The sequence below is a fragment of the Cygnus atratus genome, chromosome 7, assembly GCF_013377495.2.
Source record: "Cygnus atratus isolate AKBS03 ecotype Queensland, Australia chromosome 7, CAtr_DNAZoo_HiC_assembly, whole genome shotgun sequence".
Classification (NCBI taxonomy): domain Eukaryota; kingdom Metazoa; phylum Chordata; class Aves; order Anseriformes; family Anatidae; genus Cygnus; species Cygnus atratus.
This window is the reverse complement of record NC_066368.1, coordinates 17773532-17793999: the sequence shown is the minus strand read 5'-3', so window position 1 is coordinate 17793999 and position 20468 is coordinate 17773532. Positions and strand designations below refer to the sequence as shown.

Genomic DNA, 20468 nt, shown 5'->3' with positions numbered 1-20468 from the left:
TCTCATCTGTCTAAAACTGCAGCTTCTGTCTAAGATAGCTGGTTGCAGATAGAATAGGCATTTCTTCTCCTTGTTCCTCTATGGGGTTTCTGTAAATTCACTTCATCTCTGAAATTGATGCTCCAGTGATAAATACTCATTGCTGCCCACTCCTGACCATGCTTCGTTGCCCAGGACTTTGTTTTGATCAGACTATAAAGTCTGATGGCTAGAAGCCAACTTCACCAGCTGGTGAATGTTCATGGGAGCCCTTGGCATATTTCACTGGGAGGCTGCTCCATGGGGTGTTAGGACTTTGAATGCAGCATGTAATGTCCCAGTGACATCGGGCATTGATGTCTCCGCTGGTGCTACTGTTAAGATTGTCCTGCCTCTGCTGAAGCTAAGGGAGAGATGCCTTTCTTTCCTAGCAGGACTCCACGTCTTCCTTGGCTGGGACAATTGAAGCTGTCTTGTGTGCTCCACGCAGTAAGTACTGACTTGCTGAGAAACTAGGATTTTTAAATAATAGTAATAAAGCTGTAGGTTTGTATCTTACTAGCTACTCAAGTACTGACTTTATGCTTTTGTATGGGTGTTTCTGTGAAGGGAATTAAGTAAGAAGCAGCACTTTTCTAACAGTGGCAGGGAGGTAGCTAAAGGGTGGCTGCTCTAGGCAGCCGAGACTTTTTCTTTTTTGAGTTTATGAATTTTACAGAAGCCAAGATGGGAACTTCAATGAAAGACAGAAGTGCCCGGTGCATGTTCACTGCTCCATAATACACTCCAGCAAGTACAAAGAACCACTCCGTTTATTCTGAAATAAATCAGTACAAAATGTACAGAAAAAGCAGTACAAATTTACAAATATACATCATCTGTTTCTTTTGCATTCTTCAATCATCAGGCTGTGTAGTCATCTAGTTTTAAAGTTCCCATTCACAATACTGTCTCCTCTCACCTTCATAACATTGCATCTGAATCCTGCAGTCCGTATGGTTACGTGATGGTTGGAGCTCTGTCCTTGAGCTCTTTGCCAACTGTGATCGCCAAACGATGTGTAAGGCCCATTACTCAACTGTTCCTCTAAATCCACCTGGCATCTCAGTAGACCTTCTTCCATGGCTCTCTACCACGTACCACCACACATTTAACATATTTTTCTAATAGTGAGAATTTGGCAGGTACAAGGCAACAGTTGCAAGTATTAGCTGTTTAGCGCTATGGGAAGGCTTAAGTTAAGTTGCTACTGTAGTTGGTAGTACTGCCATCTAAGTCAAAAGGGTTTATGTTACTGGCAAAGATTGCATTAGAATTTAAAACGATTAAAAAAAATAATACATTAAAAATTACTTTTAAAATAAATAAATAATAAATAGGAATAAATAAAGCTGTTTTAAAACCAGTGGATTCTTAACACTCAATCTGCCATTTAAAATAATTTATCTGCATGTTTGGCAGTTTTCAGTGAAGGCATTTCAAATATTCCAGTACAATAAATATCTTCAATAAATATACTATGTTCAGAGCTATTTTCCTCCAGTTTCATACAAAGCATTTAAAAGCAGCAAAAAGAGAGCAGTCTGGTTTTTGTCTCTTCAAAACTTATTTAGGTGGACGCTCTTGTAGGAATTGTCTTTCAGGCTGTTGAATAGCTCTTTGGTGCCGTTCTGCCACTGAAGAACGAGATCCATAGGGGTTTTCCCTTCCTGGTTAAAATAAGCAGAGGAAGCATGACTTAATTTCAGCCAGTGAATACTAAGTCCTTTATTCTTCCTGAAATATTTGTACAGCGCATCTGTCTGATGTGAGACCTTTCTGCATCCACAGGGTCAGCTGTACTCTCATCTCAGATCTGGGTCCTTTTGCTCTCCAGATCTAGTCCTGGTCTGTTCAGCCTCATGGTGAGCTTTCCCTGTGTTTCGGTGGCACTAAGCCATGTTAGCAAATACTGTGGCTAGCAGAGCATGCTGGTGTTTCTTTTGATCCAGTCTAAACTGATTAGAAGTACATTTAGGTGGAAACCTCAATAAGCTACTCTTCTGTTTAATTGAGAATTCAGATAAGAGTTCGTGTTGGTTTAATTAAGTAGGTTATGAACCACATCTAAATAAAACAGGAGCAACTTCTGTATGCAGACAAAGACTGAGAGAGCAAGTCTTTTGCCTTTGGGGCTGTTTTTCCTCATTTTTATACCCTGGTGAAGGATAATGCCCGGAGTGGCCTTCCTTTGTCTCTGCTTGAGCAGAGAGAAGGGGCAGTGCAGGTGGTTGCAGGGGCAGATTTCTTCCTTGCCCTCCAGTTTTGATTGATTGCCAACCAAAAGCACTGATCCGCATTGTTAACGTGCACTGTCCCTGCTGCTACTATTTTTTTTGGATTTGGGGGATACTGTGGTCTGTTACGTCTGGTATTTTAATGTGGTCACATGTCTGCTGCTGGTGAAGTGGCTATCAGCAGAATCTCGGGTGTTTGCTCTTAAATGGAAGCTGATGCTGTGGGTGTAGCAGAAAGGAGCTCTTGCAGACCTCCAGGGCTCTCATCTCTGGTGGCTGGAGCCCAGGAGCTGTACAGACAGCGAGTGTCCGTATGCTTAGATCTCTTTAACATATGATCTGTGTAATTAAAATAAGATGTGGTGGTGTTTCAAGCTGCACCTGATGGGTTCTGGTTTTAGAGCAAGTAATGCTTTTTGTGCTGCTCCCTGACCTCCCCCAAGTTACACTTTCTCTGTGTCAGCTCTGCTTTAATTAACTCTGCAGTGATCTAATTAAGTCTGTTCACAATAGTCTCCTCTAGCCTCAAAACCTGTCATACTGCTCTGAATGGGAAGTTTTGCTAAGCATTTTGAATTACTTACGCAGTTCTTTATGGTCAGGTCCGCCCCATAGAGAATCAGGAGCCGGATCATTTTGTAGCGGTTCAGCCTGACGGCGTCATGCATCGGTGTGTCACCTTCCTACGGGTGTGAGACATGGGTCAGAGTCTGTCCCGCCATCAGCTCCATGGTCCTGACCCCACAGTGCCACCAGGGATTTTTGTGGGGCCATGAAGCTGTAAATGGGGCCGGCAGCTCGGTGCTGTGGGTAAGGAGCTGGGGGCACTTACTCTGTCTCTGGCGTTGAGGTCTGCTTCGCAGGCGATGAGGTGCTCTCCGCAGTCGTACTGGCCCGTCCTCACAGCAACATGCAAAGGCGTGCTGAGCAGCTTGGGGGGGGGGAGGGGGAGGCAGTCAGTGGCACAGAGCAGCAAAGGGCCACTCAAGAATGGCCGCCAAAAATGATCCCCTCAGATAGGGGTCAGCTTTCTGTCTCTAAAGAGCAGCGGAGTCCCAGAAGAACATACCTTGTCTCTTGCGTTTCTGTTTACTCCTTTGTCCAGTAAGAACTTCACAACCTCCAGGTTTCCCCCCCGGCAGGCCCAGTGCAGGGCTGTAGATTGAAGCTATGACAGGAAAAAGAAATGTAATGTAATGTAATTCACCATATTACCAAAAAAAAAAAAAAAAAAAAAGCAAACGATCAAATTTCTAAGTGAATTCAAAGTCATTTTTCATGCAGTTTAACTTAAAGCACTTTCCTGTGATCATTGTTCCTGTTGTTTCTAGTAGCAGCCTCTCTTGCTTTGCTCTTCACCTCCACGATACCAGCTTTTCCACACAGCTGGCAGGAGGGGAGCCGCCATTTCCATGGCAGGTCCCGCTCTGCTTGCCCCTCCTGCTCTTATGCTGCCGCCAGCATGGCTGCTGAAGTGAGGGGGAGCAAGGCTGGCCACTGCCAACTGGTTAGCAAGGGGCTAAGCAGAGCTGGGAGTGGAGGAGCAAATAAAAACAGCTGCAAAAGCTGTGGATGCTCAGCTGTTCCAGAGGAGCGGAGGTCTCTCCTGAGAGCAGAGTTGAAATCCTGGTGGAGAACGTACACGCCGTGCTGGGCCCTTGATAAACGCGTGGGCCTGTGGCATCTCCACCAGCTGCTCGCGGCCCGGCCTGGTAGCCTGAGCTCAGCAGTCTTGCCATACTTTGGGCCTTACTGTTCGAGGCCGTCTACTGGCCAACGTGCTCCTCCGCTTCCTGTGATTTCCAGCAACAGCTTTGGCAAAGTGAGGCAGACACCCCTTCCTGAAACCTCTTCTCGGCAGTGTTATTTTAAGGATAAACTTAAAATTTAAGACACTCTAAGGCCTTTTAGTGCTCCTCTCTTGTGTGTTTCTTTTAGCAGTTATAAAACAATGAGTAATTTTTTTGAAGTGTAAGTCAATGGGCATACCATGTCTTTCAGTTCAAGCTGGGCCCCAGCTTCCACCAACTTTTTCACCACCTCTAGATGTCCTTCAGAGCATGCCCTGTGCAATGCAGTGCGCTTGAACTGTCAATTAAAACAGTGCAAAGTCAGATATCGAATATGGCACAAAGAGATCTCTTAAACTTTTCTCTCTGCCTCCCTGGGATGATGGCAAATACATACTTTATGCTGATTCATTTTCAAGAGCTAATACTTTTGAGACATGAAATCTACTAAATTTTAATAGCATCCTAATAGCAGAGAGCTGCCTACCCGGTATTTCAAAGAGTGTAAGGGATATCTGCAGTGTGACATTCAAATTTAAAATTATGCCTGTTGAGTTCCTCCAGCCAATGTGCTATGCTACATTTTGCAAATGCAGCTTATGCATTATGGAGTGTGAGGGCATACAGCATCACTTTTTTTTTTGTAGTTCTGCAGACAAATTTTTTGTCTGTTCATTAGTAGCATTGGAAGACCTCTTGTTGAAAATAGGGGTCTCCTGGTCACCTATAGCTTTCTTTGAAATAAAAATTCTTCTGAAGTAATATTACTTTGGAGGTTCCCAGTGGCCCCTCTATCGCTACAAAAAATTATGCTAAACTCCCAGAATTTATTTACTTTCCCCCACTGTTTTTCTCTCCTCATAAACATGGAAACTACAAAACCTACTGGTAAAAGTTATTTTTGTTCTGTAATAATCTCTTTTATGTAGCAGGCTGTGAAGTAAGAAGAGTGTACCTCGTCACAGACGTTTGGATCCCCTTTGTCTGACAAGTATTTTTCAATTATTAGCAACTTATTCTCCAAGGCAGCTCTAAAGAACGTGGGTACATCCACTGGACCTGTCTGATGAAGAGAAATACACAGGAGGTAAATATGAGTGGCACAAAGCCCCATCAGTCCTTTCCCGGAGGAAAGTACCTCCAACAGAACTTACAATAACTTCTGGTTCGGGTTCCTTTAAAACGGGAGCTTTCACCTTCTTGCATTTCTTCTTCTTCTTCAGCTGAATAATTTTTTCAAGGTCCTCCAAGCTTTCAAGTTTTGATCTCTCCTCTAGTTTTTTCTTCTTCAGCTGAAACAAAGGAGGGAAGCCAGAAAGTTGAGCTGAGGGTGAACACCTCTGTCCTTCAGAGTGGCAGGACAGTGGGTGCTATTGTTCAGCCAAATCCAGTTCACATGAGGTGAACTTTGAAATAAGTTGTCTTTTGTTGCTGGTGGTTTGTTTTTGCTGTTGTTCTTAACAGTTAGGGCTAATGGAGCATTGGAGTAAGTTGCTAAATTCTACAGCGTTTATTCTTTTTTTTTCATACACCATTGCACCTATTCCTAAAGGCTTTCTTCAGCTGTATGTTGTGGGATAGCATGAGTTTTTTGGTCCATGTTAGACCAGGAGTCCAAGCAGTACTGCAGTCCCTTCTGGCCCAACAACCTAAGAAATCTCCTGCAGCACAGGCTTGGAAGCCCCTGCAGTTTTAACTGACTTCCACCAAGTGTTTTGCCTTCAACCACTTCCCTCATGCAGCCACTGATTTATTGTAACATAATCCTCTTTGATTAAAAAAAAAACAAACCTTAAGTGAAATGCAAGGTTTATACCAATTTTAGCATTGCAGACGGTAAGTGTTACATTTTGGTAAACTACAGAGAATGTCCCCAGTGTCCTTGAAGGGACAGTTCAATAAACGTTTAAGACTACTTCAGGCCTGTGTGTTAAAGCATCCCTGCATGAAGTGAGTATGGGGCACTGCTAACATCAAAGACCAACGTGTTGCCATCACCGAGGGCCATGGGGTGTCCGTGGCTTTGGAAGAGTGACTAACAACCAAGGGGTACCTCGTGACAAAGTCTGTCCTGTGGTATCTCTAAGGGTAAATACGCTGGTGAGACCCTGCCGTATTTTTTCAACTAAATTCTGATTTAAGTTTTGTCCACCTCTTTTTGTCTGCATTTGGGGTTTGATCATCAACTTAATGGCAGACACTCTGTTGGCTGAGTAGACTGTGGAAATCAACAGCGAATCCAAAAGATTCTTAGGACATTGTGGTTATTAAGATAGAGGAACTCGAAAAAAAAAAAAATCTGTAGCAAGTAATGGTCCCCTAGTTGAAGGTGAAGGTCAATAGTTGTATTAATTTTAATATTTTTGAGGCTCACCTTTCCACCTTTCTTTTTCAGAGCAAAGTCTTGTTCTCCCTGCTAGTTAAACTTTTTAATTCCCAAATTACTTACATTTTTAAGCCAGTTAGTTGTTGATTCACCACGTAATGTAAAATGTTATAGCTACAGTATTTTTAGAAAACAGCATCAGTTCTTAAGGCTATGGAGAGAATTGTCATGCTGCAGGAATACAAAATAATATTCTTTTGTAGAGCAATATCACTTTCATTTGCATTTTTTTTTCCTCAAAATGTGCTAGTAAGTACAACGCAGACTTTTTGTAAAAATAGTATTTTCATGATAGATGAGGCTCCTGGTTTCAGAAAGTGCCCTTACCCCTTCCCTGGGTTGGCTATTTTTGGTGGCAGCCGTTAGGTGTGCAGGCCGAAGGTGTCCTTCTGTCTGCATGCGTTCCCCTCACCAGCAGCTGGCAGCCAGGGGTCGTGGGGAAGGGGAGGTCCCTGGGGTTTCAGTCAGATTTTAGAGAGGGGGAGCCTGGGGGTCTGCCTCACGGAGTCAGTGCCTGCATCCATAGGCTGCAGGAGCCAGCAGACCTCTGCCTCCAGGGGGCTTCAGACCAACCTCCTTTGGCAGCGGTCTCCTGGGGGTTGTTTATCTAGCCCACCATACATGTATTTCTAAATTGGAAAGAGACAAAACTTCACGGGCTGCTGCAGACAGCACACACAGGATGATAAAAGCCCAAGCAAAAGCCCGAGCCTACCTCTGCCTCTAACTTTTTCTCCTTCTGGTATGCCAGATCTCCTCGGGTCAGTACGTGTTCAGAGACTGTCTTCAGGTCATCCTGCTTCTCTAATCTCACAGCAGCTTCATACTCTCCATTTTTAAAGTCCTCAGGGAGGAAGCTGCCAGTCTCCTTATCATCAGTTTTCTTCCCAGTCACCTGTAAAAGGAAATTTAATACAATATAAGTAGCAGTTTTGTGATGGCAGCAGCCACCCCCTGAGAACCTGGACTAGCTAGGGGCTCATTACATGTCACTCCTGTCCTGCTCTAGGAGAGTGTGACAGACAGACTGCAGACCTTACTCGGCCTGTGCCTGGACTGACTGTGTGTGTGTGTGAACAGCTAGGGCAAGCTCGCTTGCAGGCAGACCTTCCACGTCCACACAGCAACTCCCTGTGGGCATCTTCAGGGCTTGGGTCAAGATCCATGAGGCCGCCTCAGTGTAACTCTCTGCTAGACTGGCACCGAGCTGCTGCAGTACTGACAAAAGCCATTGAGCCAGGAAGAGCATCCTTTCTGTTCAGGGTTTTCTTGCATTTTCACTCGCCAGCATGTGTCAGACCCCTCAGAAAGAGGCTCTGTAAAAGGCTCTGGTGGAAGGAGCCACCCCGACAGGCACCAGTGCCCTGCGAGTGCAGAGCAGGGGAACCAAGCAGCTAGAGTGGGAGGAGAGGCTTTCTCCCTTGGGACCTTACAGCTTAATTGAAACGCGTACAGTGCAGTTAAATTGGGCTGCTGAGTAATTTCAAGGCTGATCTTACCCATTGCTGTCAGAACCAAAGTCCCCACTTACGGCACTTGGCAAACAAGCACGAGGCAGTTCCTGTGCTGAAGCTGTGAGATGCTGCCCTCCAGCACAGCTTTGCATAGCTTTTTAAAATATTTTGGATGCTTGATTAAGTATGTTCAAAGAGATAACTTGTTAAACTTAGTGGAGGCTGTGGTGTATTTTCAGAGTGGTTCAGTAGATGTATGTGCTCTGGACTGGCTTCCCATTCAATCACCCTTGTATAGTTGTGTTTGTTACAGAGTTTTACACTAGATAAATTGTTGAGGCCTTGCCAAAGAGTTTAAGACAGCATTAACTAGTCAGGCTGTATGTGAATTTCATCTCAACACCTGGGAAAAAAGGAATTCCTGTATAATGTCCCACTGCTTTCCTGGATTGTTCCTGGTTTCCCTGTTTGATCATTGTAAGTCTGAACCCTGCAGTGCAAGCGTTCCATTATTTGTGGTCTGGTTTAGATATTATTTTTCAAAGGCTTATTACAAAATGAACAGCAGTGAGCATCAGAACTGTTAGTGATGCTTAGTGCTGGTTTACCAGTGGAAGGAAAACGCTTCGGTTTCCCTGCATTGCTACCTCCTCCCCACTCTCTTACTGGATTAGAATTAGTCAGAGTGATTGTAAACCTAATAGCTTTATTTATTTATTCATTTTTTAATGAATCAAGGTCAAAGGAAAATACACAGCTAAATTTTAGTAGTTCTGTAGTTCCTGGTAAATTATGTTTTGGTGCAAAATCCAAATGACTACGTAGTTATACCAGTGATGGGTCCCCTTATGAAGGAACAGTTAAAGTGAGAATATAACATGATAACATTTTATCTTATATACAGGTCTCGTGCCTAGAGCACAGCAGTGCTGCTAACCTGCTCAGTCACCTCAGTGACCCACAAAGGTTGCCTCTCTCTGCCTGGTATAATGACAGTCTAGAAGGAAAAGCAATTATGAGTAAATGAAAGAAGATTGCACCTACCAGCTCTTCTACCTTCATCATCATCATGTCTGCCAGTGTTTGAAGGCTGTACTCCTCTATGGATGAAACTCCCAAGTGCTCAAGCAAGCTCTGCAGGGACCACCACGCTAGCTTAGCTTATATATCTTTGGGAGAACTGTGCTTGAATGAGATAATCTTCCAACCTGGGAATCCAAGTGTGCCCCGTGGACTTGCCAGCTGAGAGGTAGGCTCGCGCTCATTCCAGACATGTTAACTAGCCAGATCTGGTGTCAAGGCAGGGCGGGGGGGGCGTCAGTTGGGCGAGGACGCTCGAGCCTCGCAGTCTAACCACACCGCGTATGTGCATCGGAATGAAATGTGAGCTCATCGTTCCTTTGGCAGTGACCGCACGGCTCAGCAATGCGAGTCATCCTGTGTTCCCAGTGCCCACTAGGACAGCTGTCTGTTGATATAGCATTATAACTTCATCATCTTCTTTTTATTTTTTTATTTTTTTTAATTTTTTATTGACATTCAGATGACTGCACGACACTGGAAAGGGTAAGTGGCTTATGTACAATGCCTGTAGTCATACCTTCCTGATAAGTGGATTATGACCCCTTAAGTCTCGGAAAGCCATTCTTTGCATTGCTCTTTATTCTTGGATGGTAAACAGTTTTAGGGGAAAGGACTTTTCTCATCATGATGGCAGTCTTCTATATTTGTTGGAAGGAATTCTCTGAACGGATTACTAAACCAGAATGATGTCTCTTGTGCTAAAAGGGCCTATGACATGATAAGTTACAATCAGTGTAAGATCTCAAAACAGCAAGCTTTGCATTTTTCTGGGATGTTGTCAGTGGTCATAAGGAGAATAATGAATTATATCCTATTAGGCCAAATAAAAAACAAAGACCAACAACAAGCAAAGAAAGCCTCACCTAATGCTCTTTTCTCAGGTGATATTTTTCATTTGAATATGAGAGAATAGGGGCACAAAGGTGATTGTTCATTTTTGGCTGTTAAGACAGGGTACAGACATAAACAGATGTGTGTTTGGGGAACAAGGAGTTAATGGAGTCCTTTAGGAGAAAAATAAAGGGACAAGCTTTCCTTGTGTCATGAATCAAAATAGCCTGGAAGCAGGAGAATGAGCGGCACCAGAAGGCAATTTTAAAAAAGGAAGATGCACTAATCTTTGCACTTGAAGAGTGTGGATAAATGCCAAGGAAATCAGTTCTGTCACTCTGCAATGCTCGGAACCTCTATCCGGTGAGGTACAAGCCTGGTTGCTGGCATGCAAGTCACCTGGCTGAAATGAATACAAGCACTCAGGTGCTTTAAGTACGAACAACATGTGCTTCACCAAATCGAGATCTAACTATCTTGGGTGTTGTTTATCTCATTATCATCATTAGCATGCTATGTTCATGACACTGACCTTTCAAGGTGTCTCTCCTCTGAACTATCTACCAGTAATCTGAGTACTTCCAAACTTGTCTTCTAGTGCCCATCATACCTATGCCCTCCCTTTCCCTGAAATGAAGCTGGACATCAGGTGGTTCCTTTACTACTCAGAATATATATGACATTACAGGATGAGCCCCAGAACTAAAATAGAGTATGTGCCAGCAAGAGAACCTTTCATAACATATTTTTCCAAACCCAAGTAGAGCCAGGATATCATTCCGTGAGAGTGGTGTGTCCTGAATCACACTGCAGGGCTTTTTCTCACAGCAGTGCTGCTCCTGCTACATCTCTCTGTGATAAGAGGCAGCTCTGCTTGGCTTCTTCTTGTTTCCACATGTGCAGTAACAGGTTATCTCACTTTGTTTCATTCTGTGACTCTTATCTGGGGGATAGCCTTGAAATCCACAGCCCTAATAGGATGGCTGCAAAGATCACTTCTTGTTTAGTGGAAACAGATCACAGCAGAGAACTGACATGGGAAGAGAGACGTAGGGCTTGCTAGAAGTTTGCTTGAAGAATAAAAACTGTAAGCTACAAGCTACCTCAGGCCGTTATATTTGAATACTGCTTTTTTTTTCTTTTAAAAACAAACAAACAAACAAACAAAAAAAACCCACAACCTGGTGTATATAAAACTGAGTCAGCAAAACCTAACCAAGAAGGTGTAAGTGGGTAAATCTTTCTCTGCAAATGGTAGGTGAATCCATAGCCCGCATGAGCTTTACAGGAAACCTTGGTGCTCTGAGGGGAAACACAAACCCACTTCTCACATCATGAGTCTACTCTGTGCTGCCAAAAGCCAATAATTAAAGCTTCCACTGCCTGCTGACTAAAGAGAACAACAAGGATTAAAATTGAATCTTCCTTGAAGATCCTGAATTTCTTTGTAAGAAAATGGCGCACACAAAACCACTTTAAATAAAGGCAGCAATCTAAATTAACCTAATGGTAAAAGATTTTAAGGTAAATGTCATGTAAAGCAGGTTAATCATTCTGAGATAGTGAAAATGCACAGATTCATATCAGCTAAGACTCTAGCCTGGATGCTTATCACTAATGCTTAATATCGGAGGGCAAAGTAGCTTTCAACCTTGTGCAGGCCTGTAACCACTTAGTCACCTTTCAGCAAGTGATTTCTCACATCTCCATTAAGGTGGTAATAGCAGACGGTCAGTGGGAGACGCGTAATGGAAATCTGGAAAACACTTGCTTCTCTGCTAAAGGATAAGGGCAGAGCAATGATCTGCAAGATGTAAAGCGATTGATATTGTCACAAAAAACTTCAGAGAGAAAAACAAAAAAGGACAGCAGGCACAGCATGGCGGAGAGGAAGCTACACGGCACAGCCTGTTCCCTGCTATCAAAGGAGAGATTGTCAGGTAGAGTAAAGAATGTTTATAAGCAATTTTTTAGAGAGGTTAATAGTAGAGGGAATGCATTATGTGTGATACAAATGATATTGCCACCTCCTGTCAAGTGTATTACCATCGTGTTTTCAGTGCTGTCACTGCTGTACTCAGCTGCTGTACATTTTCCAGCCCTCTGCCCTTGGCTGCGTCCTTGCGCCCAAAGATGTTGCCCCATGCAGTGCTGCTGTGCCTGGCTGTCCCCGCTACCAAAGAGGCAAAGGTAGGAAAACAGCAGTGACTGAGAAGAGATTGTGCACTGCAGAGGGTGTGAATCCAGCAAACCTTGTTTCATGAATGTGCAGTCATGGATAAATGCATACCCAAGATACACCCAAGGCAGTGTAACCCATAGATTTCTCCTGGGTTAGGGATTTGTCGGTGTGTAACGGCTTGTTTTGATCTCTGTATGAGCATCCACATGTTGCATATATTCACACACACAACAGAGCAGTAAATCATAGGATATTGCAAGAACTGTATTTGCTTTCTCCTTATTTTTAACCCTTTTTTTTTTCATGAAAGGCAGGAAATATTTGTCTAACATAAACTCTGATATTTATTGTCACAAAGCATGATATGAAAATTACATCATTCAGTGCCCTAACTTTTTCAACACATTGGTATGTATGTATGTCTGTTTTATCTAAAGTAATCAGGGAATTATTACATCATCTGTTTAAAATGACTTATAGACTTCTCATCAATTTATGTTTTTGTGTATAAACTGCTAAAGAGAAACATTGTCTCCTTAGAAAAACAAACAAACAAACAAAAACCCTACTTCACCTAGGAATGTAAGGTTAGTTTTTAACTACAAAATTAGAGTATAATAAATTATTAAATTAACAGCAGGATGTGGTTATAAATTCCATTTGTTCATATCACTTGTTAAAGAAATAAAGTCACAGTCTGGCAGGTTGCTGGTCTGGGCAGCACAGTCCTCTGGTGTGAAACCCAAACCAGCAGTGAGTCATTAGTTGCATCACTTACTGTAGGGTTTAAAAAAACCCTCCTCAGTTGACATGAGGGCTGGGGTTTTCACACAACAGGAAAAAAAATACAGTGATTTGTATTTAAAAATCAAGGGATTTGAATGTATCTGAGGCCTTGAGCTTTATCGCGATGGCATTTGTACAAAACGTGTGAACTAGCTAATTCACCAGAATGGCTCTCAGTTAAGTGAGTGGCGTGAAAGGCACCAGAACGGTTCTTACCTGTGGTCAAAGGGGTTTATCTGCTGGATACTCGCTTGTCTGTCAGTCAGCAATGTAGGTCAAGGTTCTGCTTATTCAGCACACCAGTGCCATTGTTCTATTCACCTTATTTCTGACTACCTCCTTTTGTGCTCAGGTAAGGAGAGTATTCCCTCAGCTGTAGCAACAAGGCTTGTTTGTGTCAATATGGAGTTGTCTAAAATGTTTCTGTCATCCATAAACACTGCAGAACAACTCCAGTCAGTAAAGAAAGGTGTATAAACTAGAGAATTGCAGAACACATTATAATCAGCGTGATAAGAGCATGCCTTCAAATCCCGGTAACCCAGTCATAATCCAGCAGGTACCTGCGCTGGCAACTGCTCTGCAGCAAAGCATAACCAGGGCTTTTGACTGGCAGCAAGGGAGAATTCACCTTCACTTCAGTGACATTTTTTATCTTACCCTCAGTGTTTTATTTCGAAATATTGTCTATCTTAAAGCTTCCTGTTACTGAATCTTTACCTCTGCCTGACCATCTGTAAGTACTCCTATCCCAGTAGTACGATGCCTGTTTGCTGTGTAAATGTGAGGGGATGATAGTATGGGGAAAACATCCCTCTGAAGTGCTTCACAACATGCACAAAACTCCACCTTGTTGATGCAGAAGAAAATGCAGGTCCTGGCTTTGCTCCTCTTCACTCACGTAGCACCCATGGCAGCTCAGGAGGTACAGGAGGGCTCCATGGGGCAGCTGTGTCAGATTTCATGGGCTGATCCTGAGGAGCGATGGTGGCTTCAGCTCTGGGAACAGCACTCTGCAAAGATGGCAAGTTTTGTGCTGGGCTGCTTAGGCCAGACAACATCTTTGCTTTCTCTGGAGAACCTCATAGCCAAAGGCTTGTGCTTCAACCCTGAGATGACATTTGCAATGCTCTTTTGAATGCTCTCCAAGGTTTTTACTCTTTTAAGTCTGGGCATGGTATCCTACTAACATCTGCTTCTCCCTGTATACATTCAAGCATTGCATCCAACTGTTGCATTTCCCTGCAGCATTACATTACAGCACACATGGAGGTATTTACCTAACAGGTCTCTCAAATCTCTCTCCAGGCAGAATCAACCAAGTTACAGTCACAACATACTCTAGCAGAAAGGACCTTGGGAGGTCATCTAGTCTAAACTTCTGCTCAAAACATGCCTGAATATGCTCATAGTGATTTCTTTTTTTTTTCTTTTTTTCTTTTTTTTTTCTTTCAATATTCATTTGAAACTTCTCTTTCAATTAACGATGATGGTCTCTCATTCTCCTCCCTTAGACGTCCATAAAGAGTCTGGCTCTGCCTTCTTTGTAACTTCTTCATATGGTGCTACTAGGTTTCCTGGGACCTTCTCTTCTCCTGGCTGTACAAGTCCAATTCATACAGCCATTTCTTCCACAGTAAGTGCTCCAGCCCCCGACCATCTTGGGATTGATTTTTACCTCATTGTTTGGACACGTGATGAAAATACCCAGCGATGTTGGACCAGGAACTGATCCTTGTGGGAATCTGCTAGAAATAGTTCCACTCATTTACTCCATGCACATTGAGACTGACACGTTGCGATCTGTCAGGGAGCCAGCTCTCAGTTCTTCCAAAGTGCATCATTTTAATTCCATATAATGTGTGCTTTTTAATCATACCAATGATTAAAATATCATGTGCTATGAAGTGAAATGCTTTGGCAAGACTCAAGCAAACTGCATTAACATGAATGCGACTTTCAACCAGACCTGTCATCCTTTGGAAAAAGGCTTGTTTAACAAAGCCTGCTTTGCATATGACCATGTGGACGATGTTCACTGCATTTACAGGGGTCTGATTCCTTCTTGATAAACCTTTAGTCAATCCTTCCCCCTTTTCCCAGAATTGCAGCAGGTAAGTCATCCTGTCATCTTCTTTCATAATTTTCAGCCATTCGAAATGCCTTGGGAGTTGGGAAGAAAAGGGAAGGGAAGAGAAAAGAAAGGAAGGGAAGAGGAAAAAAGAGAAGACACCCATCACTGGAGCTGGCCTGTGAGAGCTTTGGATGCAAACCACTTGGAAGCTCTACCTCAGGAGGTTCCTATATTTTGTGAATAGAAGGGAGCTCAGGGAGTCAAGGCAAGAAAGAACTGGGTGGATTTTCCTTAAACATGTGAGAATAGTTTGGTAGAAGATTGTTTGTGTAATCTCTTTGCAAAACAGTAGTATGTCTCAACACTCGCCTAAGACATGCATTCAGGCATAGCAGCCTCTCTCTTTCTTGTTGATTGAAACCATATTCCCTGAAACATTATGAACAGGTTGAAGAGATTTTTCCTTTTTAAAAAAATGGTGGTGTTACCTGGAAAAAAGCAACTTTTTTTTTTTTTTAAATATATTGCAACTAAAATGTAAATGTATAAATCTACTTCACATTAAAGTTGCTGAAAAGCTTTTTCCTACCATTTCATGGGATGAGGTTTCACTGGCAGTGAGATACTGCTGGATATGCATGCAAGCTATTTTAAACAAATATTTCCTTTGATTGCCATAACACCAGTGACAGTAGAAAAGCATTGATGCAACTTTGGAATTACATTACTTCAAGTTACTTTGGTTGTCCTCTTGGGGCCATAGGGTAAGTATTTCTGTGACTGCAAACACAGATGGAAAAATCAATTTTCTCCTTTTTATTGATTTGTTACAGGTAGAGTGCATATACTAAAAATGCAATTTGAATTTAAATTTAGAGAAGACAGTAAATAAAACAACAACAAAAAAACCCTAGTGCATTTTCTCTGAAGTATCATAATAGGAGATAAATTTATGTCAAATGATGAACTGGGAAAAAAACCCTGTGCCTTCTGTAACACAAAGAAGCATTAAAGGAATCTGTTATGACACTTTGTCATGGATTTCTGTATTCCATTTTATTTCAGGAGAAAATGTAGGGAATGCATGAAAGAGGAGAAAAGAGGAGCAACTGATCTAAGTTGGTTTCTCTGGGCCTGCAAACTGCAATGCATTAATCTGCAGGCACTATTTTTAGTTAGTTGCTATTTCACAAGAGAAAATACCAAATATTTCCCCCATAGCTATTTTCTTTCACCAGAGGCATCTTCACACCAAATACAGTTGTATAGGGAGAATGTGGTGTAGGCCTTTGTCCCTCAAAGTCTGTGGCTGTCCATGGTGAGGAATGCACAACGCCACTTGACAGCACCTAGGCAGCTCTTGCTGAGGCTGAGCTAAGCCTATACTCTGCCCATATCTAACTCACTCCCTGTACAAATTTTCTATGAGCTTTGCTTTTTTTGTGTGTCTTTTCAGACCCTCCGTGTGCCAGAACCAGTGCAGGGGCATGCTGTTCCCCATAATGCGACAGAAACAAGGAGAGCACCCGTTTTCCTCCCACAGGGCATCGACGAGGAGGATACAGAGCAGCCTTAATCCAAATGAAACAGTGAATTTCATGGTGAAGAAATGTAGAAACAGACATATCCTTTCCTTTTCCTGAGGGATAGAAGAAAAAAAAATCAAGAAACTGAGAGCAGTGAAGCACATTTTTGTTTACCTGCGCCTGCCTTTTCAGACAGCCAAAGGTTCTTGCTAGGTGACTGCCAGTGATGTTCCCATCCAAACAAAAAGAAGAGGTCACTGCCTTCTCTGATGCTCTGATCCAGACCACCGTATTGTGTTTTTTTTTCAAGCAGGTGGCCATGCAATTCTGCTGAGTAATCCTATGTTATTATACTGCATTGCATTATAAAGAGAGGAAAGGGCATTGATTTCCTGTTTCGCAGCGGGAGTGGGAGAACTGGTCTGGAGGAAATCAGAAATCACACAGACCTTTGCTAAGAAACTGCAGCCTGTGAAATGTAGCACAGTTCTACGTGCTTTTCACTGCAATGGTCATTTCATTTCTGAGTGCCACTGCCACGTGCAGCCTCTATGCCAGGAGAACAACCACAGAGACTTCAACAGTGAATTTGTGGTACTACACCTAGTAAAACCTAAAGAAATGGATCCCAAGAACATGCATCCGTGCTTCCCTCAGCTTAATGCCTCAGGTTTCATGGAAAATTGTATAGCTCAGCGCTGATGTTGGAAACAGTGTTGCTTTCACCAGAGGTTTTTAAAGGAGGAAGAGCACAACCATAACACTCATAAAATGTTGATGAGAAGATGAAAGCATCTTCTTGTTGAAAATGAATGTTTAGTAAAATGAGCTCTCAAGTATTGCAGTATCCTTAACAGGAATACATAAAGCTGTGAAGCAGACTTCCAGCCTGTTGAACCAAGTGAATTAGTTACAAGTAAAATATTAGAACAGTCAGTGCCACTTGATTGAGAAAGTAAAGACAACTATTAAACACGCTCTGCAAGTGCAGGTAACTTTCTACTTATGATTTGCGCAACCGGGAACTAGTGGGAGAAAATGGTAGCTTTTACATTAAGATGAAAAATGTGTAGATGAAGCAGTTCCTGGATATGAAATCACAAGGCTGTAAAACAAGATTTTACTTTTACTGTCTGGACCTATTTTTCAGAAATGTGGAATAGTCATGTGAAGATGATCTTACCAAAGACAGAATTACTAGACAACTGCAGTATTAAAACTCTCAGATTTGAAGAAGTCCTATCCTTTCTGCTCTGAAGTTAACGACATGCATGTGTAAATACTTCTGCAGTCCCAGAGTCACTGAAGACTTTGTGTTGGGTTACTCGCTTTTCTGATGCTGGAAGGGAACAGTCAGAATGCTTCTTCCCACACAGGCTGCAAGTTAACTAAAAAAGCAACCTTCACATTTCAGATAAGATGATGGAAGGATATTCACATTTGTAGTAACTTCTGACTTTATTGCTTCATTTTCCACTGACCTTTCAAAGAACTGCTTTTTTTACTGAGCTGTAAACAGTAGTGTGCATGTGTTCATTATGTCCTAGGGCAAGAAAAGGTTCTAGAAAATAGATGAAAGCAAATCCAATTTTGCTTTCCTCTTCTTTGTTACAGAATTCTTGGTGCATGCATAAAAATAAAGATTGTGTATTTATATGGTGTCTGGTTGTAACAGAAGGAAGACATTGAAGAAGTTGTCTTTATCCCTGAGTGCCAGAAGTAATTCATAAATAAAACTAGGAAAAAAAAAATAATACCTCGAGTAAGGGGTTAATTTTCTTTTCTTTTTCTTTTTTTTTTTTTTTAATTACAGCTGTACATATGAGAATGGCACTTGTTAATCTCTAATCAAAGCGTTTTATTTTTCTTTGATCTAACTATAATTTATTGAGAGCAGTTGCCACAGGCATCTGTAATCCGTCTTTAAATCCCTGTATGCATTCCACTCTGTTCCGTGCTGGCCTTTTTCCATCCACTGCAGTGAAAGTATTCTCCCTTTTGTCTGTATGTGCATCTCCCATTTGTCTCCGTTGGAGTCTCATGCGCTCACATACACATGAATTGTCCCTTTGAGCATATGTTTTCTTTGTATTTTATTTCGCTTGTTCATTAATTAATGTGATTCTTTGCTACCTAGGGAGATGTCACTTGTATATGTTAATGGCGCCTTCAGAAACGGGGGAAGAAAACAAACGTTTTCTTGCTTGTTATTGTCTAAGAACAATGGTAGGGACATGTGGTAGCGGCTTTCCCAGAGTGATACTGTTTCATTGACAGCTGCGTGAGATTTTTATAAGAAAAGAGAAAAAGCAAAAGTTTTGAACCTCAGACTAAGAGCTGGAAAATGGTGCAATCTCTGCCACTTGTAAATGCCAAGGCAAGTGGGATGGGCAAGTTTGAAGCAATCCCATACATGTCCTGTACTTGCAGTGAGGTGCCAGTTATCATTACACACACAGGAGGCATTTTGCATGGATAGACTGTCCCAAAGCCTTTGAATTGGCACAGAATTACTCCAGTGAAATGTACACCTCTGAAAACTGTACCTAGCACACTCAGATACTAATGTATCTATTTGTTAATGAAAATAAAACCAAGCACAGTGTACTTAGCCATTGCTTAGCCATTGGAAGTTGTAAGGGACACAGGTGTCAGCTTGGAAACTGAACCAGGCAACTTGCAGGTTCTCGGCCTGAGTGCACCTCCATGTTCATAACATGCTTATATTTGGGTGGAATCACATGGTGTCTATAGATTTTTTAAAAGTGTAAGCTTACAGATACGTAACTGAACAGATGAATAGTCAAGCAATTCTGTGACCAAGATAAATTCCTGCACCACCTTAATCTAGTCCTGATGGGCATAGCTCCACAGGACACCAGCGTTAGGCAGACCAAGGGGTTGTTGTGGCCTGCGACCTCGCCTTGTTCCCCGGCTCCCCGCAGTGACTTACCATGTGAAGATTTGCATGTTGGTTTGCATTAAAGAAACATTGCTACGCAGGAGTTATTCTTATTTCACCTTTTCCATGGTAACATATATTGTTTCCAGAGATACAACATAGAGGTGACTGATAAAGTATTCACAGTATGTTCTGAAATCCAGGGAAGATTCCTCGCTATCCCAGTGACAAGTCAGCGTTTACCTTTAAGAAGTTACTTAAAACTGCTATCACACTATTGCAGGTGTACCAACAATAAATAAATAAAATTTAAAAGTTGTGGTGTCCAGATATTAAAAAAAAGGAGCATTGTTTCATCTTCTGTTTCATCTCTGGCACTGTTATCTCACATGTTTCTGTTTCTTATCTGTGCTACGGCATGGAGGCTTAGACGAGACCAGAATATGAGACAACATGATTCTCCTTTTTCACCCATTTTTCACTGAGGTGGTTTCTCCATGGAAAGCAATTACATGTGGCTTCAGGTCACATTAGCAATTTAAGACCCAGAGAAAGACACGTACTTCAAGACTTGCAGAAAGACCTCCCATTTTCTTTGTGTTAGAGACTGCCTTTTTGGATTTAAAGGCCAAATGCCATCCCCATATTACAGATTATCAACCTCATCCTGTTCTTTCAGCACAGACACTTTTTTTTTGAGGAAGAACCAGGCCACCGGTGAGCATGATCTGATGATATTTCTAATCATAGAAAAGATAATAGAGCTAGAGAAAATAGTGATGTAGTAGATGGAAGATCCAAACTCAGCAGAAATAGTCTTTTACTGGAAACAAAAACAACAACAACAACAACAAAAAGGAACAATTAATAGCTTAATGAGTACTTTCTATTAGGCATGCATTTTCTTTAAAGCAGATACTTCAGTGGTCACAGCATTTCTTGACACAGAACTGGGGACTAATGTGAGATTATGTTACATTCCATTGACTTTTGGTCTGAAAACATGCGCTATTCATCATTAAATGATCACGTTTACTTCCAGGCTGAAGTCAAATCCGTATTCATGTTCTTCCCCACATTGCTCAGGAATAAAATTTATTTTGAGAGGTGTTTATTTTTTTAACAATTTCTGCTAGCAGTTTGTTGTTCTGTCAGGTACCAGATTTTAAGTCTTTAGTAGTCTTCCTTTACAAGCATAA

At 42.1% G+C, this 20468-nt stretch overlaps 1 protein-coding gene and 1 long non-coding RNA gene across 2 annotated transcripts; one reads left to right on the top strand and one right to left on the bottom strand.

Moving 5' to 3' along the window:
* Window positions 1–773: 773 nt before the first annotated feature.
* Window positions 774–9174, bottom strand: ANKRD1 (ankyrin repeat domain 1). Its single transcript, XM_035540321.2, has 9 exons — window positions 8930–9174; window positions 7147–7326; window positions 5200–5337; window positions 5001–5108; window positions 4245–4343; window positions 3325–3423; window positions 3088–3186; window positions 2840–2938; window positions 774–1688 (listed from the first exon to the last, which is right to left on the bottom strand). Exons 1-9 carry the CDS (start codon window positions 8954–8956, stop codon window positions 1578–1580), a joined length of 960 nt encoding a protein of 319 aa, XP_035396214.1. The 5' UTR covers window positions 8957–9174; the 3' UTR covers window positions 774–1577.
* A 2723-nt stretch (window positions 9175–11897) lies between these two features.
* LOC118244891 (uncharacterized) lies at window positions 11898–15056 on the top strand. The gene is made up of 3 exons (XR_004777690.1): window positions 11898–11989; window positions 14282–14403; window positions 14918–15056. It is a non-coding gene; the product is annotated as an uncharacterized LOC118244891 (long non-coding RNA).
* Window positions 15057–20468: the final 5412 nt, after the last annotated feature.

Bases quoted from the DNA above. Each gene is read 5' to 3' on its own strand.
- ANKRD1 (XM_035540321.2), bottom strand. From the start codon at position 8,956: ATGATGATGATGAAGGTAGAAGAGCTG. The intron at 5,338-7,146 runs GTAGGCTCGGGC...CCTTTGTTTCAG, and splicing joins AGAAAAAGTTAGAGGCAGAG to CTGAAGAAGAAAAAACTAGA. The intron at 5,109-5,199 runs GTAAGTTCTGTT...TCTCTTCATCAG, and splicing joins AACCCGAACCAGAAGTTATT to ACAGGTCCAGTGGATGTACC.